Genomic DNA, 25,381 nt, shown 5'->3' with positions numbered 1-25,381 from the left:
TCCTCGCTGTGGATCCCCGGGAGCCGCCGCTCCGGGGCCGCGTCCTCCGCCCGCCCCGCCCGCTCCGCGCCCGGTCCCGCACCGGCCCGGCGGGTTCGGCACCGCCCCGGGAACGGCCCCGCCCTGCGGGTGCGCCCCAAACCCGGCCCAGACCCCCCGGCTGACACCCCCCATCACCGACTGACACCCTCCCTGCTCCGTGCCTCCCCCAGCCCCCTCTTCATTTTAGCTCCAAACTCTTCATTTGCACCATTTTCCAATTTTTTTTTAATATTTTTTTCATTTCTTTTATCCTTTGTTTTTACAGTTAATCCGCGGGGACCCCGTCCCTCCCCGCCCCACCCTTGGGCAGCCCCCCGATACCGGGGGGGGGTCACTGTCACCGCTGACCCAGGAACGGGAGGTGTCCGTGCCCCCCCTGCCTCCCGCACCCCAAAACATCCAAATAAATAAATAAATCCCAGCGGGAAGAGGAGGGACACGCTGTCACCCCTGTCCCCTCCGGGCTGGAGTAGGGGAGGGGGCGACAGGACCCCCCCCAAAATTCCCATAAGGCTCCCGTGGGAATAGCAGCGTCCCCATCCCGCTTTTCCCAACGCTCCCCACAGCTGGATCCAGCCCCCGGCGTGTCCTGGGGGGGAATTGTGGGGTGCTGGGGGGGCTGCGGGGGTCCCTAACTGTCCCCGTCGCCCTCCTTCAGCTCCTGGCTGTTCTCCACCTCCTCGGGAATATCCTGCATCCTCAGGAAATCTATGGAAAAATTCCATGTTAACAAAATAAAATCGGGACACCAAGGTGGGATCTACCCCCCCCCCCCAAAAACCAGGGACCCACCTCGGGGGCTGGCGGGGGGGGAGTGGCGACTCCCCAAGCCCCCCTCGTCCTCCAGGAGCACGTCCAGGGTGTCCTCGCCCTCCCGCAGCCGCTCGGGGTCGGTTCCGCGGAATTCCAGCTCGTCGCGGGAGCCGGGGAAGGCGGGGGCGTGGAACGGGACAGCGGTGGGGGAGCTGGAGTGGCTCAGCTGCGGGGGGAAAACGGGGAGGGGGTCACCCAGAGCAGGTTCCTCTGGTGCCCTCGGTGCCCCTGGTCCCTCTGCTGTCCTCGGTGCCCCCGGTGCCCTCGGTGTCCCCAGTGCCCCTCGCTCCCTCCGGTGCCCTCAGTGCCCCTGCTCCCTCCAGTCCCCACGGTGCCCTCTAGTGCCCTCAGTTCCCCTGGTCCCTCCAGTGCCCCTCTGTGCCTCCCGGTGCCCTCAGTGCCCCTGGTCCCTACGGTGTTCTCAGTGTCCTCGGTGCCCCCGGTCCCTCCCGTGCCCTTGGTGCCCCTGGTCCTTCCGGTGCCCCCGGTGCCCTCTGTTGTCCTCTGGTGCCCTCGGTCCCTCTGCTCCCTCCGGTGCCCTCAGGTGCCCCTGGTCCCCCTGATGCCCTCAGTGCCCCTGGTCTCTCTGGCACCCCCAGTACCCTCGGTCCCTCTGGTGCCCTCAGTGCCCCCAGTCCCTCCGGTCCCTCCAGTGTCCTTGGTGCCCCCAGTGCCCTCAGTGCCCCTTGTCCCTCTGATGCCCTCAGTCCCCCCGGTGCCCTCAGTGCCCCCCAGTCCCTCCAGTGCCCTCAGTGCTCCCACTGCCTCTGGTGCCCTCGGTCCCTCTGATGTCCTCAGTGCCCTTGGTCCCTCCAGTGCCCTTGGTGCCCTTGATCCCCCCGGTCCCTCCAGTGCCCTCGGTCCCCCCGGTGCCCTCGATCCCTCTGGTGCCCTCAGTGCCCCCAGTCCCTCCAGTGCCCTCGGTGCCCTTGGTCCCCCCGGTGCCCCCAATCCCTCCTGTTCCCCCAGTCCCTCCGGTGCCCTCAGTGCCCCCGGTGCCCGGCGCTCACCTGCGGTGGGGTGAAGCTCAGGTACAGCGCATCCCCAGCCGGGAGGCTCCTCCGCCGAGGCTCCGCCGCCCTCCGTCCCCGCGGCGCCGCCACTGCCGGTGCCCCCCGCGCCTCCTGCAGCTCCCGTTCCAACCGGGAGCGCTCCCGTTCGCTGTCCCGCAGGCGCGACTCGAGCGCCGCCGCCTCCTGCGCCCGCTCCTGGCACAGCTGGCGGCAGCGGCTCAGCTCCTCCTGCACCAGCCCGTGCTGCCGCTGCAGCAGCGCCAGCTCCGCCCCGGCGCCCGGTTCCGCCGCTCCCGTTACCGGCACGGCCGGCTGCGAGCCCCGGCGGGGCCGCGGCCGCTGCAGCCCCTCGGGCAGCTGCAGCTCCAGCAGCACCTCCTGGTGCGTCAGGTGCACCTGGGGGACAGAGCGGTCAGGAGAAAGGATAGGGGAAAGGATAAGGGAAAAAGGGGGAGGAAAATGGGGGGAAATAAGGGGGAAAAGAAGGGGGAAAAAGGGGGATAAAAAGGGGAAAGAAGGGAGAAAAAAGGGGAAAAAGGGAGAAAAAAAGGGAGGAAAAAAGAGGGGGAAAAGGGAGAAAAAAAGGAAGAAAAAGGGGGGGGAAGGGAGAAAAAAGGGGGGAAAAAGGGAGAAAAAAGGGAGGAAAAAAGAGGGGGAAAAGGGAGAAAAAAAAGGAGAAAAAGGGGGGGGAAGGGAGAAAGAAAGGGAGAAAAAAAGGGAGGAAAAAAGGGAGAATAGAGTAAGATGGAATGGGGCAATGAGGAGAAAGAGGAATGAGAAGGGAACAAAGCAGGGGAAAGGGGGAAAAGGGGGGAATGGGGAAAAAGGGGGGAAAGGGAGAAAAAAGGGGGAATAGGGCAAGAGGAAACAGGGGGCAATGAGGAGAAAGAGGGGAATGGGAAGGGAACAAAGAGGGAAAGGAGGAAAAGGGAGGAATGGGGAAAAAGGGCAAAAAAAGGGGGAGAAAGAGAAAAGGGGGGGAAGGGGGAGAAAAACGGGGGAGAAAAAGGGATAAAAAAGGGGGAAAAGGAAGAAAAAAGCGGGAGTAGGACAAGAGGGAACAGGGGGCAATGAAAAGAAAGAGGGGAATGGGATGGGGACAAAGAGGGCAAAGAGGACAGGGCATGGATTTGGGAGCAGGATGGATTTGGGAGCAGGATGGATTTGGGCAGGGGTACCCCCTGTGTCCCCCCTCGTGTCCCCCTGTCCCACCTGCAGCCGCAGCAGGAGCCCGTACAGGTTCACCAGGCGCTGGTTGATCTCCTGCAGGGGACAGGATTTGGGGAGAGGGGAGGTGAACCCCAATTCCTCATGGAGGGGACTCACTGAGCACCATGGGGTGGGCACCACCCCAAAACCCCAAAACCCTTTGCTCACCTCCTGGGATCCCCTCGGCGGGACCTGGTTCCCATTCCCGTCCTGTGGAAGACAGTGGGGTGACACTGAGGGTCCCAGTGTGGGCTGGGGGTCCCCAAATGTCCCCCTGTGCCCCCCAACTGTCCCCCCTTGTGCCCCCTCCCCAACTCACCCTCTGCCCAGCGTCCGGATCTGCCCGGAATTCCAAGGAGCCGTTGATGCTGCCGGAGTCACCGTCTGCAGGGGAGGGTTGGGTGAGCCCCAAGGGGGTCCTGGGGGTCCCCCCAACCCAGGAACCCCTCCCTGTGTCCCCCCCTTACTGCTGGCGCTGGGGCTGGGGCAGCTCTCGGCCTCGGGGGGGTTGTTCTGGTTCTGGTCCCGGTCCCGGGTGCATCCCGTGAAAATCTCCTTCAGGCACTCCACTGTGGGGGAAAGGCGGAGCCCTGCCTCAGTTTCCCCATCCTGGAGCATCCAGAAGTTTCCATCGCCATCCCAGAGCATCCCGTACTTCTCCTACCCACCCCATCCCAGAGTTGCTTTTTGTTGAGGGAGTGACAAAATGATTTTTTTGATCTCTTCAAAAGGAAAGAAGCCTGGAAGTTTCTCTCTTTGATTAGGTGAAAAAAGCCACCTCGTAAACCCAAAGAATTGCACCTTAAACTTAATTTCACCTAAAACTTAAATTTCACCTTAAACTAAGCTAATTAGACAAAACCCAAAAAGTCCCACCTAAGCAATTAACTAGAAAAAGGAGTAAACAAAGAAACAAACCACTTCTATAAAATGTTTTACCAAAACAAAAACACCTGTTAGTCTAACACCTAACTCAATTTTCTCTGTTTATTACTTTGCCTTTTATTTATTATTTTATGTTTTTATTTCCGAAACTACAACAAAAAAGGGGAAAGGGGGAAAAGGAGGGAGAAAGGGGAAATAAAGGGGGAATAGGGGGCAATGAGAGGAAAGGGGGGAAGGGGACAAAGCAAGGGAAAAGGGGAAAAGGAGGGAATGGGGGAAAAGGGGGAAAAAGGAGGAATAGGGCAAGAGGGAACAGGGGACAATGAGGAGAAAGATGGGAATGGGAAAGGAACAAAGCAGGGAAATGGGGGGAATGGGGAAAAAGGGGAAAAAAACCACTCTATTAATTTTTATCCCTCTAAAAGTAACTAAGCTATATTAAATATGTTATAAATGTCCAAAAATGTATTAAAATGACTCAAAGAAGGTTCCAGAACACTGCCGTACCTTCCCGGATGGCGTCGTGCAGCAGGACGTCCCCGCGGGGGCCCCGGGCGGGGTCCCCAGGGAAGGGGGTGCCCCGGGGGGCTGCGGGGGGCTCGGAGCAGCCGCTGCCCAGCGCCAGCATGTCGGCAAAGATGCCAACCTTGTCCTCCAGCAGCGCCGCGATCTGCCGGTCCTGCTGCTCCATCCGCTCTGCGCCGGGGAAACAGGGATTGGGGTCAGCGGGGATTAACTGGGGTGGGAGCCATGGGATGGGATGGGATCAATGGGATCAGTGGAATGGGATCAATGGGATCAATGGGATCGGATGGGATCAATGGGATCAACGGGATCAATGAGATGGGATGGGATTGATGGGATGGGATAGATGGGATGGGATCGATGGGATGGGATCGATGGGATGGGATAGGATGGGATGGGATGAGATGCATAGGATGAGATGGGTTGGGATCAATGAGATAAATCGGATCAATGGGATCAATGGAATGGGATCAGTGAGATAGGATGGGATCCATGGGATGGGATCAATGGGATGGGATCAATGGGATGGCATGGGATGCATAGGATGGAATGGGATCAGTTGGGTGGGATCAATGGGATGGGATGGGATCAACGGGATGAGATCGATGGGATCGATGGGATGGGATAGGATGGGATGGGATGCATAGGATGAGATGGGTTGGGATCAATGAGATAAATCAGATCAATGGGATCAATGGAATGGGATCAGTGAGATAGGATGGGATCAATGGGATGGGATCAATGGGATGGGATCAATGGGATTGATGGGATGGGATCAATGGGATCAATGAGATGGGATCAATGGGATGGCATGGGATGCATAGGATGGAATGGGATCAGTGGGGTGGGATCAATGGGATGGGATGGGATCAACGGGATGAGATCGATGGGATTGATGGGATGGGATAGGATGGGATGGGATGGGATGCATAGGATGAGATGGGTTGGGATCAATGGGATAAATCGGATCAATGGGATCAATGGAATGGGATCAATGGGATGGATGGGATGGGGTCAATGGGATGGGATCAATGGGATCAATGGGATGGCATGGGGTGCATAGGATGGAATGGGATCAGTGGGGTGGGATCAATGGGATGGGATGGGATGGGATGGGATCAATGGGATGGGATCAATGGGATCAGTGGGATGGCATGGGGTGCATAGGATGGAATGGGATCAGTGGGGTGGGATCAATGAGATGGGATGGGATCAATGGGATGGAATGGGATCCATGGGACAGGATCGATGGGATGGGATCAATGAGATGGATGGGGTTGATGGGATGAACAGGGATGAGCCCCCACCTTTCAGCTTCCTCAAGGACGCCTCCGTCTCCGTCTCAATCAGGGGAAAATCCTGGCGGCTCGGACAGCTGGGAGAGCCAGGATGGGGAGGGGGATCAGAACCGGAACCCCCCAACCCCATCACCCCACACCCATCGCCTTTCCCCCTCCACACCCCACACCCACCACCACCCACCCTGCACCCATGGAACCCCCAAAGACTCCCAGACATCCTGGGGGGGCTCCCAGGTGTCCCCAATTCCCAGGGGACACTCACAGGCTGACGGCCTGCTGGATGACCTTCATCCAGTGGTTGCGGTCGTCCCGCGAGGCCGCGTGCACCTCGTACATCTCGGGCGGCGCCGCGCTGATCAGGAACATGCCCTTCTCCTGGTTGGCGATGTCCCTCACGATCAGGTTTTGCAGGGAGATGACAGCCGGCTTGTCCTGAGGGGTTGGGCAGTGTTGGGAATGGGGAATGGTGCCGTGGAGACCCCAGTGAGGGTCGGGGTGAGGAGGAGAAGCTCACCAGCATGGGGAAGGTGTATTTCTGGTCCTTCTCTTGCAGGAACACCAGCACGTCCGTCATCAGCAGCACCAGGACATCTGGGATGGGTCACAGACAGATTTCATGAAAAATCTTTTTGCTAGGATTTTTTTTCTCCTGAGAAGCTGAGAGGCCTCAGGAACGAAATGGAAACAATGGTTCTCTGCTGCTGTGGAATACAACAGGTGCATCTTTGATTGGTCTTATGTGGTTGTTTTTAATTAATCGTTAATCACAGTCCAGCTGTGTCAGACTCTCTGAGAGTCACAAGATTTTATCATCATTCCATTCCTTTCTATTCCTTTCTGATGAAATCCTTTTTTCTGTTCTTTTAGTATAGTTTTAATATATCCTTTTGATAATATAATATAATATAATATAATATAATATAATATAATATAATATAATATAATATAATATAATATAATATAATATAATGTAATGTAATATAATATAATGTAATGTAATATAATGTAATATAATGTAATGTAATGCAATGTAATATAATATAATATAATATAATATAAGTACTTGTTTTAATATAATAAATAATAATATGCTTTAATAGAATATATTTTATATTAAAACAAAAGGATATATTAAAACTATACTAAAAGAACTATGTTAAAATAATTATACTAAAAGAATAGGGTTCTGAAACATGGAGCCAAGATTCTCACGCTCTCCTTCGTCCTGGGACCCCTGTTAACACCACCACAATTGGTGACCCCGAGTGAGGAAAAATTCCACATTTGGTGACCCCGAGTGAAGAAAAATTCCACAGGGGTGAATTGGGGTGAGTGGAGGAGTTCACCTAGCTGAGCCCCTCCAAATCCCAAATTCAGCCATGGCGAGAGCAGCTCCTCCATGAGCATCCCCATTCCCTGCACATCCCCCAGCCCCATTTTCCCCCCAAATTTCCCACCTTTGAAGCGCCCGGCCGCCGTTTTCCAGAGCATGCCCCCGCTGTGCACCAGCTTCCTGCGGAGCAGCTCGTCCCTGCCGAAGGCGCCGGGCCGGCTGTCCCAGCACAGCGGCACCTTGGCGCGGGGATCCACGCGCCGGAACACGTCCCAGAGGCGCCCGCGGAGCTCCCAGGCGTGCACCTCCTCATCCACGGCCGACAGCAGCTCCTTCACCAGGCGCAGCGCCCGCGACAGGTCCGCGCAGTCGCCCTCGTTGTCTGTGAGAAGGGAAGCGAAGGCGGTGTTGGGATCTTTAGCTGGTCAGAGTCACGCCAAGAAAAGTTCCAAAGTCTCTTTTCCCAGCTTGGTATACTTGAAGAAGGAATCAGGGCTCTTCATTTCTCGGTCTCAAGAGAGAATCTATATCTTTATCTTATGTGTAAAAAATTTTCTCCTGCACTGCCGAGGTCAGCTCAGCAAGACAGTCCAAGGCACTCTGTCTGCCCCCAGGGCAGTGTTATGTCTTTATACTAAAAACTACAATGTTTACAATTACTTTCCAATACCTATCGTATACAATATTTACAATTACTTTCCAATACCTATCGTATACAATATTTACAATTACTTTCCAATACCTATCACCTATGTTAGTGAGCCTCTACTCTAAACCAGTCTGTAAGTGCTACCACCACAGCAGAAGGTGGAGGCCAAGAAGAAGAAGGAGAAAGGCTGGGCATGCCCAGTCCCCTCCATTTTGCCTCCTGAACCCTCATACCAAAAACCCCAAAATCTACTTTTCCACCACATGATAACTTCACTAGTATTCTGCCTAAACTGTTGTGGCTTGGTGATCTTCATACAAGGTTGGTGATTTGCTCCATGGGTCATAATCAAACCCACGGGGGCACCTAGGGCTCTGTGCCAGGGTCTCTGAGACCCCTGGCAGGGGTCCTGGCTGCTCAGAACAGCCACAGGGATGTCCTGGGTCTCCTGACATCATGGAATTCCTGCTCTGAGGGGGTCCCAGTCCCTTCCAGCCCCTCCCAGGTACCTTTGGAATTCTTGAGGATGCGCTCGATGAGCACCGGGTACTTGGTGATGCGCTGGGTCACCAGCAGGATGCACTCGGGGACGCCGTGGCGGCGCAGCAGAGGGGAGCGCGTCACCCGCTGGGGGGACACAGCGTCAGCAGGGACCCCCGAAAGCAGAGACCCCCATCAGCAGAGACCCCCATCAGCAGGGACCCCCGAAAGCAGAGACCCCCTCCATCAGTGACCCCCATCAGCAGGGACCCCCATCAGCAGGGACTCCCCCTCCCCATAATGCAGAGACGCCCGGAGCTCAGGGAGGGAGGGACACAAGTTGGTGAAACTGAGGCAAGGAGGTGGGAGAAGGGTTTTCCACTGGAATGTGCAGGGGGATGGAGACCCCCATTCAGGGGGTCCCCCAGAGGATGGAGAGATGGAGACCCTGATCCCCATCCTGGGAGTCCCCCAGAGGATGAAAATCCCGATCCCCAGCTCAGGGTTTCCCCAGAAGATGGAGACCCCAAACCCCATCCTGGGGGGATGCAGACCCCGATCCCCATTCCAGGGGTCCCCCAGAGGATGGAGACCCAAACCCCCATCCCAGGGATCCTCCAGAGGATTGAGACCCTGATCCCCATCCCAGGGGTTCTCCAGAGGATGGAGACCTCAACCCTGATTCCAGGGATCCTCCAGGGAATGGAAACCCCAGCTCCCATCCTGGGGATCCCCCAGAGGATGGAGACCCCAAACCCTATCCTGGGGGGATGCAGACCCCAATCCCCATTCCAGGGGTTCCCCAGAGGATGGAGATCCTGATGCCCAGCCCAGGGGTCACCCAGAGGATGGAGACCCCACTCCCCAGCCCGGGGGTCCCCAAGGGAGCCCACCCTGATGAACTGCTGGAAGCGTTTGTCCCGGGCCAGCAGGTCCTTGTACTCCTTGAGCGCCTTGGTGTGCTTGCTGCAGAACTCGGCGTAGGCTTTGCGCAGCTGCTCCGCGCTCGGGCCCGAGAACTTGGCAGTGGGAACAACGAGGGGCCATCAGTGAGAGCGTCCCCTCCACCATCCCCACCCCACAGCACCCTGCTAACCCCTTCACCGCCTCCCAGTCCCCCAAACCCTCATCTCCCTGCATCCCACCCCCTAAATCCCCATTTTCTGCCCACCTGGGTGACGAGGATGTCACCGAGGCGGTCGATGACGAAGTTCTTGTTGCTGTCCTGGGCCAGCGACTCCCGGCGCCGCTCCAGGAGCTGGGCCAGGAAGCGCTCGTGGATGTGGCTGAGCTCGTCCAGGCAGGGGAAGATGCGCTGGACGGTGCCGGGGTCCAGCTGCAGCTCCTCCAGCATGGCCCTGCGGAACAGGGCGCCCATGATCTTCAGCGTCCGCACGTGGTGCAGCTCCGTCTGCATCAGCTCTGCGGGGGCACGGCGGGGTCACGGCGTGGTCACCAGGGCACAGGGACACACCCACAGGGACAGGAACAGAACCCTTGGGGATAGGGACACACCCACAGGGACAGGGACATGCCACGGGGACAGGGACAGCACACCCAGGGACAGAAACCTTGGGGGCAGGGACACAGCCATGGGTCCAGAACCCATGGGGACAGGGACACACCCACAGGGACAGGGACATGCCACGGGCACAGGGACAGCATAGCCAGGCACAGAACCCTCGGGGACAGGGACACAACCCTGGGGACAGGGGCACAGCCCCAGGGACAGGGACACACCACAGGGACAGAACCCTTGGGGATAGGGACAGAACCCTTGGGGATAGGAACACAACACCAGGGACAGCACTCTTGGGGACAGGGACACACCACAGGGACAGAGCCCTCGGGGACAGGGACAGAACCCTTGAGGATAGGGACAGAACCCTTGTGGACAGAGACACAGCCCCAGGGACAAAACCCTCAGGGACAGAATCCTCAGGGACAGAACCCCCAGGGACAGGGGCACACCCCCAGGGACAGGGACACACCACGGGGACAGAGATACACCCACAGGGACTGGGACAGAACCCTTGGGGACAGGGACACAACACCAGGGACAGCACTCTTGGGGACAGGGACACAGCCCCGGGGACAGGGACAGCATCCCCTGGGACTGGGACAGAACTCTCAGGGACAGGGACAGCAACCCCAGGGACAGCACCCCAACAACAGCACAGAGGGAGCAGGACCCCAGGGACAGTCACCCAGCCTAGCCCTGTATCCCCATTCCCACCTCCCTGTCCCCATACCCTCTGTCCTGTCCCTTTGTCCCCATTCCCGTTTCTCCCCTGTCCCCGTGTCCCCCATCTCTGCATCCCCACCCCTGTATCCCTTTCCCACTCTCACATTCCCCATGCCTGTGTCCCACCCCTGTCCCCGTGTCCCTGTCCCTCTGTCCCCTCACCGTAGATGACGTCCTGCCGCTTCATGACGTCCATGCGGTGCTGCTGCAGGAAGCTGTTATCCACCGCCAGGCTCCAGGAATCCGCCTCAAACTCCTTCCCATCCGCCTCCAGATCGCTCAGCAGCTGGCTCAGGATGACGTCAGGGCCTGCAGGTGACATCAGCGGGGACATGGAGCCCCCGTGTCCCTCCCCTGTGTCCTCACATTGTCCCTGGCGCTGTCCCCACCTTCGTCGATCAACGACTCCACCGAGAGCGTCCGGTTGCGCATGTTGAGGGAATCGGTGGACTGGGACAGGATGCGCCGGATGCCCAGGGGAGAGTCATCGTTGAAATTCCTGGAGAGGGGGTGGGACATGATGGGGAAAAGCCACCCCAAAAAAGCCGTCCCAAAAAAGCCATCCCAAAAAGCCACCCCAAAAAAGCCATCCCAAAAAAGCCATCCCAAAAAAGCCACCCCAAAAATGCCACCCCAAAAAAGCCATCATGGCACAGTCGTCCTGGCAAAGCCACCCCAAAAAAGCTGTCCCAAAAAAGCCACCCCAAAAAAGCCACCCCAAAAAAGCCACCATGACAGAGCTGTCCTGGCAAGGCCACCCTAAAAAAGATATCCCAAAAAAGTCGTCATGGCAAGGCCACCCCAAAAAATCCCCCATGGCACGGTCGTCATGGCAAGGCCACCCCAAAAAAGCCACCCCAAAAAAGCCACCCCAAAAAAAGCCACCATGGTACAGTCATCATGGCAAGGCCACCTCAAAATCTGTCCCAAAAAAGCCACCATGGCACAGCAATCCTGGCAAAGCCACCCCAAAAAAGCCACCATGGCACAGTCACCCTGGCAAGGCCATCTCAAAAAAGCTGTCCCGAAAAAGCCATCCCAAAAATCCATTTCAAAAAAGCCATCCCATAAAAGCCACCATGGCACAGTGGTCCTGGCAAGGCCACCCCAAAAAAATACATCCCAAAAAAAGCCACCTTGACAAAGCCACTGCCGCAAATCCAATCTTGCAAAGCCACCCCAGCAATTCCACCCCCGAAAAAAGTCATCATTGAACATCCTGGAGAGGGGGTGGGACATGTTGGGGACACTGGGGACACCCCCCTGTCCCCCCTGTCCCCCGTCCTTACCCCGAGATGTTGGTGGGTGGAGACGCTCTTGGACAGGGACAGCGAGGGGCGGCCACGGCGCGGCCCCAGCAGCGTCTGGCGGAAACTCTCCGAGGGGTAGATGGCAGAGTTGGGGCGCTCGCGGATGGCATCTGGGGAGGGGACAGTGCTGGGACACCCCTGTCACCCCCCGGGATGGGCAGGGACACTGGGGAGGGGAGGGAAAAGGGAAAAAGGGGGAAAAAAGGAAAGGGGAAAGGAGAAGGGAAAAGGGGAAAATGAGAAGGAAAAGGGAGAGGAAAGAGGGAAGGGAAGGGAAGGGAAGGGAAGGGAAGGGAAGGGAAGGGAAGGGAAGGGAAGGGAAGGGAAGGGAAGGGAAGGGAAGGGAAGGGAAGGGAAAGGGAAAGGGAAAAGGGAAAAGGGAAAAGGGAAAAGGGAAAAGGGAAAAGGGAAAAGGGAAAAGGGAAAAGGGAAAAGGGAAAAGGGAAAAAGGGAAAAGGGAAAAGGGAAAAGGGAAAAGGGAAAAGGGAAAAGGGAAAAGGGAAAAGGGAAAAAGGGAAAAGGGAAAGGAAAGGAAAGGAAAGGAAAGGAAAGGAAAGGAAAGGAAAGGAAAGGAAAGGAAAGGAAAGGAAAGGAAAGGAAAGGAAAGGAAAGGAAAGGAAAGGAAAGGAAAGGAAAGGAAAGGAAAGGAAAGGAAAGGAAAGGAAAGGAAAGGAAAGGAAAGGAAAGGAAAGGAAAGGAAAGGAAGGCTCCCCCCACTCACTCTTGTTGCGCAGGGACACCGACTGCAGCGCTGAGCTGTTCTTCAGCAGCGCCGCCTTCTGCTGCTGCGGGGGAGCGGAAGCGTCACTGTCCTCGTCACTGTCCTCGCGTGTCCCCAGCGCCACCTCCCCCGTGTCCCCTCTCCCCACGGCTCCCCCACGCCCTGGTGGCACCGCGCTCACCTTCTGCTTCACCTTGGTGCAGTTGGGCAGCGTGTCCTTGCAGCGGTTGTGGATGGTGACGTTGCAGGCTGGGGGACACCGAGAGGTGACAAAAAGGCCACGGGGACCCTGGTGCCACCCCTCCTCCCCCCCGGCTGCTGGCAGGGCAGAGCGACGGCAGCAGATGTGGTGGGAATGAGGGTGGGTGAGGAGCACACGGAGCTGCAGCTGCCACGGAGCAGCTGCCCCAGCCTGAGGGCACCGCGCCAGAGCGGGGCCACCAGCGCCAGGGAGCTGCCATGTGCCAGGGTGGAGAAATGGAGAATCCATCTCCTGCTCCAGGCAGCAAACCCGGCAGGAATGGGGCTCTGGGAACGGGCACTGCCGTGCCCATGTGGCAAAGCCACCCCAGAAACGTCAGCTTGGAAAAGCCACCATGGCGAGGCCACCCCAAAAAAAGCCATCTGAAAAAAGTCATCCTAGCAAGGCTACCCTAAAAAAGCCACCCCAAAAAAAGCCACCATGGCACAATCATCATGGTGAGGCCGCCCAAAAAGCCAGCCCAAAAAAGCCACCATGGCACAGTCATTCTGGTGAGGCCACCCCAAAAAACCACCCCAAAAAAGCCACCATGGCACAGTCATTCTGGTGAGGCCACCCCAAAAAAACCACCCAAAAAAGCCACCATGGCACAGTTGTCCTGGCAAGGCAACTCCAAAAAAGCCACCCCAAAAATGTCATCCTGGCAAGCCCACCCCAAAAAAGCCACCCCAAAAAAAAGCCAGCATGGCACAGTCAACCTGGCAAAGCCGCCCCAAAAAATTATCCTGGCAATGCCACCCCAAAAAAGCCACCTTGGCACAGTCACTCTGGCAAGGCCACCCCAAAAAGTCATCCTAGCAAAGCCACCCCAAAAAAGCCATGCTGGCAATGCCACCCCAAATGAAATCATCCCAAAAAAGCCGCCCCGGCCAAGGCACTGCGGCAAATCCAATCTGGCAAAGCCACCCCAGCAATTCCGCCCAGCAAAGCCACCCCAAAAAAAAGTCATCCCAAAAAAAGCCTCCCGAGAAAAAAAAAAAACCACTGCGGCAAAGCCACCCAGGAAAAGCCACCCTGGCAACTCCACACTGCGGCAATGCCACCCTGGGCACGCCAGCACAGAAATGCCACCCTGGCAAAGGCACCCTGAGAAAGCCACCCCAGAAAATCCATCCTGGCAAATCCACCCCAGAAAATCCATCCTGGCAAATCCATTCCAGAAATTCCACCCTGGCAAAGCCACTGCAGCAAAGCCACCCCGGAAATTTCATCCTGGCAAAGCCACCCTGGTATTTCTGCCCTGGCAATGCCACCCCTGGCAAAGCCGTGATGGAAAAGATACCCCAGAAGTGCCATCCCAAAAAATCCACAGTGGCAAAGCTACCCTGGCAACTTCAGTCTGGAAATGCCAACCTGGCAATGCCACCCTGGCAAAGCCACCCCAGCAATGCCACCCTGGCAACTCCACTCTCAAAAAGCCAACCTGGCAATGCCACCCCGGCAATGCCACTCTAGCAAAGCCACTGCAGCAAAGCCACTGTGGCAATGCCAACCCGGCAAAGCCACTCCATCAAGCCTGGCAATGCCACCCCATCCAATCCCACCCTGGCAATGCCACCCTGGCAAAGCCAGCCTGGCAAAGCCACTGCAGCAAAGCCACCGTGGCAATGCACCCCAGCGATTCTGCCCTGGCAATGCCATCCTGGCAAAGCTGCCCCAGCAATGCCACCCTGGCAATTGCCACTTTGGCAATTCTGCCCTGGCAAAAGCCACCCCATCAAATCTACCCTGGCAAAGCCACTGCAGCAAAGCCACCCTGCAATGCCACCCCAGCCATGCCACCCCAGCAATTCTGCCCTGGCAAAGCCACCCCACCAAATCCACCCTGCCAATGCCACCCCAGCCATGCCACCGTGCCAGCCCTTCCCTGCCACATCCCCCCAGCAAATCCCCCTTGGCAAAACACCCTTGGCAGCCCCTTTTGGGCACCTCCAGCTGGCATTTCCCCCTTGGCAGCCCCCTTTTGGGCACCTCCAGCTGGCATTTCCCCCTTGGCAACCCCTTTTGGGCACCTCCAGCTGGCATTTCCCCACTGGCAACCCCTTTTGGGCACATCCAGCTGGCATTTCCCCCTTGGCAACCCCTTTTGGGCACCTCCAGCTGGCATTTCCCCCCTGGCAACCCCTTTTGGGGCACCTCCAGCTGGCATTTCCCCTTTGGCAACCCCTTTTGGGCACCTCCAGCTGGCATTTCTCCCCTGGCAACCCCTTTTGGGCACCTCCAGCTGGCATTTCCCTCCCCTGCGCCCTCCCTGCCGTACCCCCGGGCACTCACTGGGGCACACCAGCGCTTCCTTGGCCGTGATGCTCTTGTTGCAGGCGAAGCACATGGTCATGCCCGACACGGAGATGGTGGTGAAGAGGTGCCCGTTGGTGTAACGCGCGTCCTTCTCCTTGCCCTCCTTCATCCTCTCCTTGTCCTTGCCCTGGGACAGCGGCACCGGGCGCCTGACGGGGCTGCGGCACCGGGGCCGCCCCGCCGCCGCTCCCGGTGCCGCTCCCGGTGCTCTGGGGCACGCGGCTCATGGCCGAGGGCAGCCGCCGCTCCCCGGTGCTGCCCGGGGTTTCACCGGAGGATGAGGAGAGCCCAGCGCGCTCCCTGCGCTCGCCGCCGCTTCCCTGCATCGCCGGTTTTGCCGTTTCCACGGTAACCGGAGGCTCTGCCGGTGCCATCCATCCCCCCCTCCCCATCCCGCCCCCCCCCCGGTGCCAGCCCCAATGGGGACGGGCTGCGGGGGCGCAGCCGGGGGTGACGCTGCCCTGTTGCGCCCCCCGTTATCTATTTATAGCCCGTCACCCCCTTTTTCCCCCACCCCCCAAAAAAAAGTGAGGAAGCAGCTGAACCCCCCCCCCCCCACACCGGGATGGTTTTGGGGTTTGGGGTTTTTTCCCGTATGGAAAAGGGGAGCGAGTCGGTGTCACCCCCTCCTCACCCCTCTTTTTACAGCCTCGGACCCCCCCCGTGCCCCCCCCAGGGGCACAGAGAGCCCTTTGTGCCCCCCCCGGCTCCCTTGGGCATCCCTGCGGCTCCGGCCGTGCCTGGCACCGGCGGGTGCCAACCAGCAGCCCCCCAAAAGCGCCTCGGGACCCCCCGGTTCTGCTCCTCGATCCCGAATGGGGGTCCCGGGGTCTGTCCCTGCTGCTGACCCCCAATCTGAGGGTGGGGAAGGGGCTGAGGGACCCCCGGGGGGGGCTGGAGGGAGGGAGAACAGGGGGGACCCCATGGGCAGGAGTGGGACCCCATGGGCACCTCTGGGACCCCATGGGCACCTTTGGGACCCCATGGGCACCTCTGGGACCCCTTGGGTACCTCTGGGACCCCATGGGCACCTTTGGGACCCCTTGGATTGGGACAGACACCCCACAGGCACCTTTGGGACCCTTCAGGCACCTTTGGGACCCCTCAGATCAGCTGTGGGACCCCACGGATAGGAGAGGGATCCCATGGACACCTCTGGGACCCCATGGGCACCTTTGGGACCCCGGGGATTGGGACAGGGACCCCCTCAGGCACCTCTGGGACCCCACCGGCAACCTCTGGGACCCCTCAGCTGAGCTGTGACCCCCCAATGAGACCCCACAGCTGGGACCCCCCGTGTCCCCCCGTGTCCCCAAGCCCGGGCGGGGGTCTCGGGGGGGGTCTCACCCTCCGGGGTCCCTCGGGCTCCCCCTCGGCCGGGAACGGGGCGCAGGAGCAGCAGCACATCCCGGACCCCCCGCGACCCCCCCGAGGCTCCGGCCGCGACATCCGCCCCGAGCGCGATTGTTCCCGCCCGCTTGTTTGTCCGCCTTTGATTTCTCCCTCTGCTCCGCCGGTTTTGTTTGCTTTGCTTTTCTTTTCCTCCCTTTTTTTTTTTTTTTTTTTGTTCTTTACTTTTCTTTTTTCCTCCCTTTCTTTGCTCGCTTTTCTTTTTCTTTCATTTTTTGCTTTTTTTTTGCTTTGATTCCCCTTTATTCTTTTCAGCTTTTTCCCCCATTTTTTTCCTTTCCTTCCCTTCACTTTCTTCCTTTATCTTTCTGCTTTTCTTTCCTTTTCCACCCCGATTTTCTTTTTTTTTTTACCATTCCTTTTGCCCACCTTCCCCCTTTTTTACCGTTTTTTCCTTTTTTATCTATATTTCCTCCTTTTACAGCATTTTTCTTTTTAATTGATTTCCCCATCTTTCCCCCTGTTAATTCCCCCTTTTTAAAAATCTTATTTTCCTTTTTTCTCCTCTATTTCCCCGCCACTTTTTTTACCTCTCTATTTTTAATTTTTTTTACCGTTTTTCTTCTTTTTTCCCCCCGACTTTTCTCCCCTCTTTCGCCGCTTTTCTCCTCACCCATTTCCGTGTTTTCCTCCCCATTTCGGGCCCCCCCCCCGGCCAGAGGAGGAAACCGAACCGCGCCAGACAAAGGCGGGAGCCGCCGCCGCCGCTTCCTGCCCGCCCCGGGACCCCCCCGAACCCAAAACCCTCAGGAAAAATTGGGGATCACAACCCAAAAAACCCCAAAATCACCCTGGGAGAATTTAGAGATCCCGCATCCCCCCTTTCTGTAAATTTGGGGGGTCTCGGACCACCCTCCTAAAAACCCCAGGGGATGGGACGGGGAAGAGGTCGCACCCCAAAAAACCCCCAAAAAAACCCCAAAAAAGCCCCCCCGAACCCCAAAACCTGCACGAACCGGGCTGCGGGGACACGCGGCTGCTCCGAGCGGGGAATTTTGGGGTCCCCGCGCTCCCGAACCCCCCCGAGCTGGGGGCGGAGGAAGTTTCGGTGCTTTAAATAGAGCCGGGGCTTTTCGGGTTCCTGTTCCGGCCCCGAAAACTCCGCGCGGAGCTCGGGGGGAGCTTTGGGGCGCTCGCAGACCCCACCCTAAAACCGGCTTGGATGGGGGGCTGAAATGGGGGAGCCCGCACCCCAAAACCCAGCGAGATTTGACAGAGCTGAACCCCAAAACGGAAGGTCGAGCTTCTCGTTTTTGGGGGTAATTTCCTCATTTTTGGGGAAGGTTTCCTCCCCTTTTTTGGGGACATCCCCCCCTTTTTTGGGGACATCCCCCCCCGTTTTTGGGGACATTCCCCCCGTTTTGGGGACAGCCCCGGAGCCGAACAAAGCCACGGCCGAGGCAACAAAGACCCCGCTGGGCCGGGATGGGAAACACGGGGGGGATCCCAGAAAATCCCCCCACCCCCAAAAAACATCGGGTGACCCCCACCCAGACCCACTGAACCCCCAAATTTTCCCCCTCCAGATTGGACCCCCCCGGATTTAGGGGGGGATCTGGGACCCCCTGAGCTGTTTTGGGGGGTCCGGGGGGGGTCGCTGATAGGAGCCCCCCCCTCCAAAATGCAGGTGGGGATCCCCCAAAAAACCGCGGGGGGGTCCCCAAATTTCCCCTCCCAGTCAGGCCTGGGGGGTCCCGCTGTTTTTGGGGTCGTTCTTTCCTCGGGGGGGGCACCCCGATTTCCCCCCCCGGCTCTGGGTGTGGCCAAAACGTCTCGGACGAAACTTTTTTAAACCAAAAAATACCCCAAAAAATAAAAAAACCCAGGGACCAACAACCACTTCCCTCTTCCACAAAACCACCCTAAAACCCCCCCAAAAACCCTTTCCGGGGTGGGGGCACCCCAAATTCCTCCCCCCCCTTTGCTGCCTAAACAACTCAGAGCATCCAACAGCAACCAGGGCGGAGGGGAGGTCACCAAAAATTTCAAATTTTGGGGTAAATTGAGGTGTTAGGGGGGGCACAGAGCATCGAACCCCCCCAGAAATGCCCGGTCCGGGCACACAAAGCCCTTTGGGCCCCCCCCGCCCGGTTTCGCCACGCCGGCATTGCCACATGCCCGGTCCCCCCCCCGCGACCCCCCCGGTCACGGGGGTCGGAGCGGCGGCCTCGCTGCCGTGCCTCAGTTTCCCCATCCCGAACCCCCTCCACGCCGGGCTTTGTTTCCATGGAAAACAAGAAATTGGGGTGGGGGTCCTGAAAATTTTTATTCCCCCCACCCCCGACCGGCATGAGGGGAAGGAGACTTCCTCATCCTCATCCTCATCCTCGCGTCACCCGGAGCTCGGGCGGAAAGGAGGATGAGGAAGAGTCGGGGCCAAGTTTGGGGCGGCGGAGAAGTTTGGGGAGGGGGGGAGACACACGGGGGTCCCCAAAGCTGCGGGGTAGGGGGGTCCTTGTAGCAGGCAGAACCCCCCGATGCACAATGGGGAGCAGCTGGACCCCTCCCCATTTCCATCGGGACCCCCGAGGTGCGGAACCCCCACATGCACCCCGAGCATCACCCCAAAAATCTCCCCCAGAAACCTCCCCAAAAAAACCCAAATCACCCAAAAAAACCCAAAAAATCCCCGCGGCCGCCTGGGACAGAGCAGAGACCCCCAAGTTTGGGTGAGGAATGGGGCGACCCCTCCCTCTCCCCCAAACGGAGCAGGGAGGGAAGAGCCCCCACACCCCAAAATGGGCTGGGAAATGGGGGGACCCCGCTCGGGGGGGCTGCGCTGCCGGGACCCCACCTTGGCGCGATCGCTCCTGACTCGCGACAGCGACTCGATACGGGACATAATCCAGGGAGCGCTCCCGGCTCCCTCCCGGTGCTCCCCAGTGCTCCCCCGGCTCTTTCCCGGCTCCTTCCCGGTCCCCTCCCGGTGCTCCCGGTCCCTGCCCGGTCCCCGCCGGTCCCGCCCTCCCGGGGGCGGGTGGCGCCGCCCCCCGGCCTCGTGCTGCCCGCGGGGCCTTTGTTCGAGCGGGGTCCCTGGGAACCGGCCGGGATCCAGCCGGGATTCCCGGGATCCGGCCGGGATCGGCGCCCCGGAGCCTCTCCCCGGGATCCGCATCCCCCGGGACCGGCACCGGCACCGCGCCCTCCGCCGGGACCGGCTCCCGAGGGAACGGAGCCGGGACTCAGCCCAGCTCTGGGCACGGAACCGCAGCGTCCGGAGGGATCTGAATCCAACATCCTGAGGGATTTGTGTTCCAACATCCTGAGGGATCTGAGTCCCTACATCCCAAGGGATTTGTGTCCCAGCATCCCAAAGGATCTGTAATCAAACATCCCAAGGGATCTGAATGCAAAATCCTGAGGGATCTGAATCCAACATCCTGAGGGATCTGAGTCCCTACATCCCAAGGGATTTGTGTCCCAGCATCCCAAAGGATCTGTAATCAAACATCCCGAGGGATCTGAATTCCTGCAACCCGAGGGATTTGTGTTCCAACATCCCCGGGGATCTGAATTTCTGCATCCAGAGGGATTTGTAATCAAACATCCCGAGGGATCTGAATCTAAACATCCTGAGCGATCTGAATTCCTGCATCCCGAGGGATCTGAATCCAAAATCCCAAAGGATCTGAATCCGAAATCCCGAGGGATCTGTGTCCCGGCATCCTGAGGGATTTGTAATCAAACATCCTGAGGGATCTGAATCCGAAATCCCAAGGATCTGAATCCCTGCATCTCGAGGGATCTGTGCCCAATATCTCAAGGGATCTCTAATCCAGCATCCTGAGGGATCTGAATCCAAAATCCTGAGGGATCTGCATCCCAGCACACCAAGGAATCTGTGCCCAGCACCCTGAGGGATCTGAATACAAAATCTCGAGGGATTTGTAATCAAACATCCCAAGGGATCTGAATTCCTGCATCCCAAGGAATCTGTGCCCAACATCCCAAGGGATCTCTAATCCTGCATCTCCAGGGATCTGAATCCAAAACCCCAAGGAATCTGAATCCAAAATCCTGAGGGATCTGAATCCCAGCACACCAAGGAATCTGTGCCCAGCATCCCGAGGGATCTGAATCCAGCATCCCAAGGGATTGGTAATCCAACATCCCAAGGGATTTGGAATCCAGCACCCCAAAGGATTTGTAATCCAACATCCCAAGGGATCTCTAATTCTGCATCCTGAGGGATCTGTGCATCAGCCACACGAGATCACACCCAGCATCCTTTGGGATTGGTCCCCAGGCTCATCCTGGATCACCAACCAAAATCCCTTGGGATCAATCCCTGGAGTCCCCTCGGACCATCCCCAGCATCCTTTGGGATCAATCCCTGCATTCCCCTCAGGATCAGACCCTGGAATCCCCCCGGACCATCCCCAGCATCCCTGGGGATCTCTAATCCAGCATCCTGAGGGATCTGTGTCCCAGCATCCCTCAGGATCAATCCCTGGAGTCACTTCGGACCATCCCCATCATCCCTGGGGATCAATCCCTGGATTCCCCTCGGGATCAATCCCCAGAATCCCCCCGGACCATCCCCTTCATCCCCCGGGGCCGCCCCTCGGATCCCCCCCTGCTCCGGCCCCTGCAGCCCGGATGTGGCCCCAGGTCCAGCCCTTCCTCTCCGTGCCTCAGTTTCCCCCCTGACACACTCCCTGGAAAGCCCCGACCTTTGGGAACACCCCCTTCCCATCCCAGGACAGGAATCCCGAAAGGAAGCAGCAAATCCCAAGGAATTCCACCCATCCCTGCACGCCCCAAAGCTCCGTTTTTGGGGTGACACAAATCCCTGCCCTGCTCTCCTTCAATTTGGGGCTCTTATCTCCCAACTGCAGCAAATCCTTCCCTGAAGAACTCCTCCATGGCGCAGCCGCTTCCCTGGGGGTGGGAATCTGGGATAAAAATGTTATTTTGGGGGAAATGTCACATCTTCCCCATAAAACAGCGGCTGGGGAGAGGCCCTGGCAGCGGGAGCTGGGCTGGCGTCACCGGTTGAACATTAACTCTGCCAAGATAAGCCAGGATTTATGGCATCAATCCGAGATAACGCTCCTGATGCCAGCTATGGCTTTTTGGGGATCCCCAAGTCCCCAAATGTCACTTGGGGAGCGCCAGGACAAAGCCAAACCCCGCAGTTCTGGGATGCAAAGGAGTTAAATGTCATTTTATCCTGAATTTCCCGGCCTGGTGGCACCGAGGGGACACCGAGGGGGACGGGGAACGGCAGCGCCACCGGCGGCAGCGATTAATGAATAACCGAGGAAATCCAGCGGTGCCAACCGGAGGTGTCGCCGCTCCCGGCTGCCTCAGTTTCCCTGGGGAAAAACAGCGGCTGTGGAACGGGAACGGCGCCAAAAATCCCTGGGGAAAGGGGCAGGATGCATTGGGACGGTGGGATGGGTATTCCTGGGGAAAAATCCCTGGAGTTCAGGAAAACATCCAGGAAAACATCTCTGAGATACAGGAAAATATCCCTGGGATTCAGGAAAATATTCCTGGGATCCATGAGAACACCCCAGGGATCCAGGAAAACATCCCCAAGATGAAGGAAAATATTCCTGGGATTCAGGAAAACATCCCTGAGATCCAGGAAAACACCCCTGGGATTCAGGAAAATATTCCTGGGATTCAAAACATCCCTGAGATCCAGGGAAACATTCATGGGGATCCAGGAAAATATCCAGGAAAACTTCCCTGGGATTCAGGAAAACATTCCTGGGAATCAGGAAAACTTCCCTGAGATCAGAAAAATATTCCTAAAATCAAGGAAAATATTCCTGGGATTCAGGAAAACATCTCTGGGATCCAGGAAAACATCCAGGAAAATATCCCTGGGATTCAAAACACCCCTGGGATCCAGAAAAACATCTCTGGGATCCAGAAAAATATTCCTGGGATGCAGAAAAATATTCCTGGGATGCAGAAAACCCCCCGGGTGCCGAGGCCAGGACGGGGCAGATCCCTGGCAGTTCCTGGGCCTCTCTCCTGACTCATTCCCGGCTCCTTCCCGGACCTGCCAAGGCCGGGTTTTAATTAAACTGCGGGTTTTAATGAACTCCTGGTCACCAAAGCGGAATCAAACCCTCGGGAGGGGCTCGGAGCGCCCCTTTCACCCCCATTCCCCCTCCCCAGATCCCCATTTCCTCCGGGTACACCCGGACCGCGGCTTCTCCTCCTCTTCCTCCCGAAACACCCAAAAACCCCCGGAGAAACCCCCGGGATGCTCCGGGAGGGATCCGGTGTGGGAAGGGAAATGGGGGGGGTCCGGTCATAGGAGACCCCCAAAGTCACTCCAACAAGGATCCCTCAGCAGAACTTCCCAATGGGAATCGCCGGTACCGGACCTGGGGGTTGGAGGCCCCCAAAGGAGACCCCCATGGGATTATTATTATTATTATTATTATTATTATTATTATTATTATTATTATTATTATTATTATTATTATTATTATTATTATCACCATCATTATCATCATTATCACTACTATAATTATTATATTATATTATATTATATTATATTATATTATATTACATTACATTACATTATATTACATTATATTATATTATATTATATTATATTATATTATATTATATTATATTATATTACATTACATTACATTACATTATATTACATTATTTTTTTTTTTAATTTTTTTTTCCCAAAAATAGCCACTTTAAGAAGAATATTTCATCCATGTCCCGCTTTTCCAGCAAGGACCGACCCCCTCCCCACCCCAAAACCGACCCCGAAGCCCACCCCGACTTCCAGGCGCCTTTTCCCCTACAACAACCCCAAGCAAACAATGCAATAATCCCAATAAACATCCCAAGGAAGGCCGGGTTCCGGCCCCGCTGCGCTGCCGGGATGGGGCCGGAGCCGCTCCCCGGGCGGTTCCGGATCCCGGGCGGGATTTGGGACCGGGGGGGGACACGCGGGGCCCCCCCAGATGGGAACAGCTGGCGGCTGATCCGGCGGGAGGAGGAGGAGGAGGAGGAGGAGGAGGCCGGGGATTAACGGCTCCGCTTGGCGGCAAATCGGGGCCGCCCGGGGGAGGGGGGGGGGCGAGCGGGGTTTGACCCCCCCCAAAACCGGGGACAAAGCCAGGGTTGGCTGCGGGGGTCCCCTCGTGCCTCAGTTTCCCTCCTGAGGGGGGAATTGAGGGGGGTCCCCCCTCCCCTGAGGCACCAAAGCGCCCCAGGAAGGGGCGGGAGAGGGGAAACTGAGGCACGGGAGGGGAAGGAGGAGGAAGAGGAGGAAAATATTCCCGAGGAAGGGATGGCGGCGGGAATGAGCGCTGGGGATCCCTTCCCTGAGCACATCCCGCGCTTTCCTTTCTTTGGGATCTTTTAGATCCCAAAATCTGGCAAACAGCGAGCGACGGAGCCGGGCGGGAGAGGGGAAACTGAGGCACGCGGAACATCCTTGAATACATCCCGTTATCCCATTCTCCCGGTATCGCGTTATCCTATTATCCCGTTTTCCCGGTATCCCGTTTTTCCGTTATCCTGTTCTCCCTGTACCCAGTTTTTTTCCGTTATCTCGTTTTCCCGCTATCCCGTTATTCTGTTATCCTGTTTTCCCGATTTTCCCTTGTTCCCTTTTCCTGATTTCCCGTTATGCTGTTTTCCCGCTTTCCCGTTGTCCCGTTTTCCCGTTGTTCCGTTGTCCCGCCGCGCCGCTCCCGCCCCGTTGTTTTTTCCCCGTTTGTTTCCCCCCCCCCGTTACCTTTGTCTTGCCGGTCATCCTGCGGATGAAGCTGAGGGTCCTGTCCAGGGGGGTCCCTTCCCGGCCCGGGGGGGTCCCCGCCTCCCCCGCCAGCCGCTCGCGGCTCCCGGTGCTGCGGGAGGAGGATCGCGATGGGCGAGCCCGCCGGACAATCCCGGCTCTGTCCCCGCCACAACGGGGAGGAGCGAGCGTGTCCCCTCCCCGCCGCCAGCAGGGCCGTGCAGAGCCCCCTCCGTGTCCCCCCTGTCCCCTCCGTGTCCCCCCTGTCCCCTCCCGGGGGTCCCCCCGTGTCGCTGCCCCCCGATTTGGGGAGCGGGGAGGGGGTCCTGGTTGCTTGGGGACATCCTTGGAGGGGACAAAGAGCTCTTGGAGGGGACAAATCACCCACCCGGAGAGGACAAAAGCCACGCTTGGAAGGGGACAAAACACCCTTGGAGAGGATAAGTTCCCATTGTGGGGGACAAATTCCCATTTCGAGGTGACAAATTCCCATTTTGGGGTGACAAATCCCCTTTGGGGGGGACAAATCCCCTTTGGGGGGGACAAATCCCCATTTTAGGGTGACAAATCCCCATTTTGGGGGGACAAATTCCCATTTTGGGGTGACAAATCCCCTTTGGAGGGGACAAATCCCCTTTGGGGGGGACAAATCCCCATTTTGGGGTGACAAATCCCCTTTGGGGAGGACAAATCCCCATTTTCGGCTGACAAATCCCCTTTGGAGGGGACAAATCCCCTTTGGGGGGGACAAATCCCCATTTTGGGGTGACAAATCCCCTTTGGGGGGGACAAATCCCCATTTTGGGTGAGGACAAGCCACCCTGGGATACAAATCACCCTCGAGGGTGGGGACAAATCACCTTCAGAGCCACTTTTGGAGGGGACAAATCCCCATTTTTGGCAGGGCAGGGTGTCCCCATCCCCGTCCCCATCCCTGTCCCCATCCCTGTCCCTGTCCCGCGGGGCCCCGGGCCAGCCCCGGCTGTGACGATCCCGGGCACAGCCGCCCTAATGAGGACGGCAATGGGCTGTGACAGGCGCGGGGAGGGGACAGGGACAGCGTGGGGACACTCAGGGGACACCAGGGGACACTCACCCTCCGAGCAGGCTCTGCTGGGAGGCGAACGGGGGAATTTCGGCGGCTGGAAAAGGAAAA

At 57.7% G+C, this 25,381-nt stretch overlaps 1 protein-coding gene across 1 annotated transcript; it reads right to left on the bottom strand.

The window, feature by feature from the left end:
* Positions 1-287: 287 nt before the first annotated feature.
* On the bottom strand, positions 288-25,340 carry ARHGEF2 (Rho/Rac guanine nucleotide exchange factor 2). The gene is given in 24 exon segments (XM_074529129.1): positions 288-750; positions 835-1,021; positions 1,866-2,264; positions 3,081-3,131; positions 3,246-3,287; positions 3,397-3,461; positions 3,545-3,646; positions 4,470-4,658; positions 5,795-5,862; positions 6,051-6,220; positions 6,303-6,379; positions 7,246-7,503; positions 8,280-8,397; positions 9,144-9,269; positions 9,422-9,672; positions 10,658-10,804; positions 10,885-10,994; positions 11,785-11,798; positions 11,800-11,915; positions 12,527-12,590; positions 12,708-12,775; positions 15,063-15,213; positions 24,226-24,337; positions 25,322-25,340. Coding segments are annotated over 23 exon segments (2,868 nt in total). The 5' UTR covers positions 24,244-24,337; positions 25,322-25,340; the 3' UTR covers positions 288-673.
* Between the last annotated feature and the right edge of the window lie 41 nt (positions 25,341-25,381).

Source organism: Zonotrichia albicollis, chromosome 30 (assembly GCF_047830755.1).
Source record: "Zonotrichia albicollis isolate bZonAlb1 chromosome 30, bZonAlb1.hap1, whole genome shotgun sequence".
NCBI lineage: Eukaryota > Metazoa > Chordata > Aves > Passeriformes > Passerellidae > Zonotrichia > Zonotrichia albicollis.
Note: the sequence above shows the minus strand (reverse complement) of the source record. Positions and strands in the feature narration are given on the sequence as shown.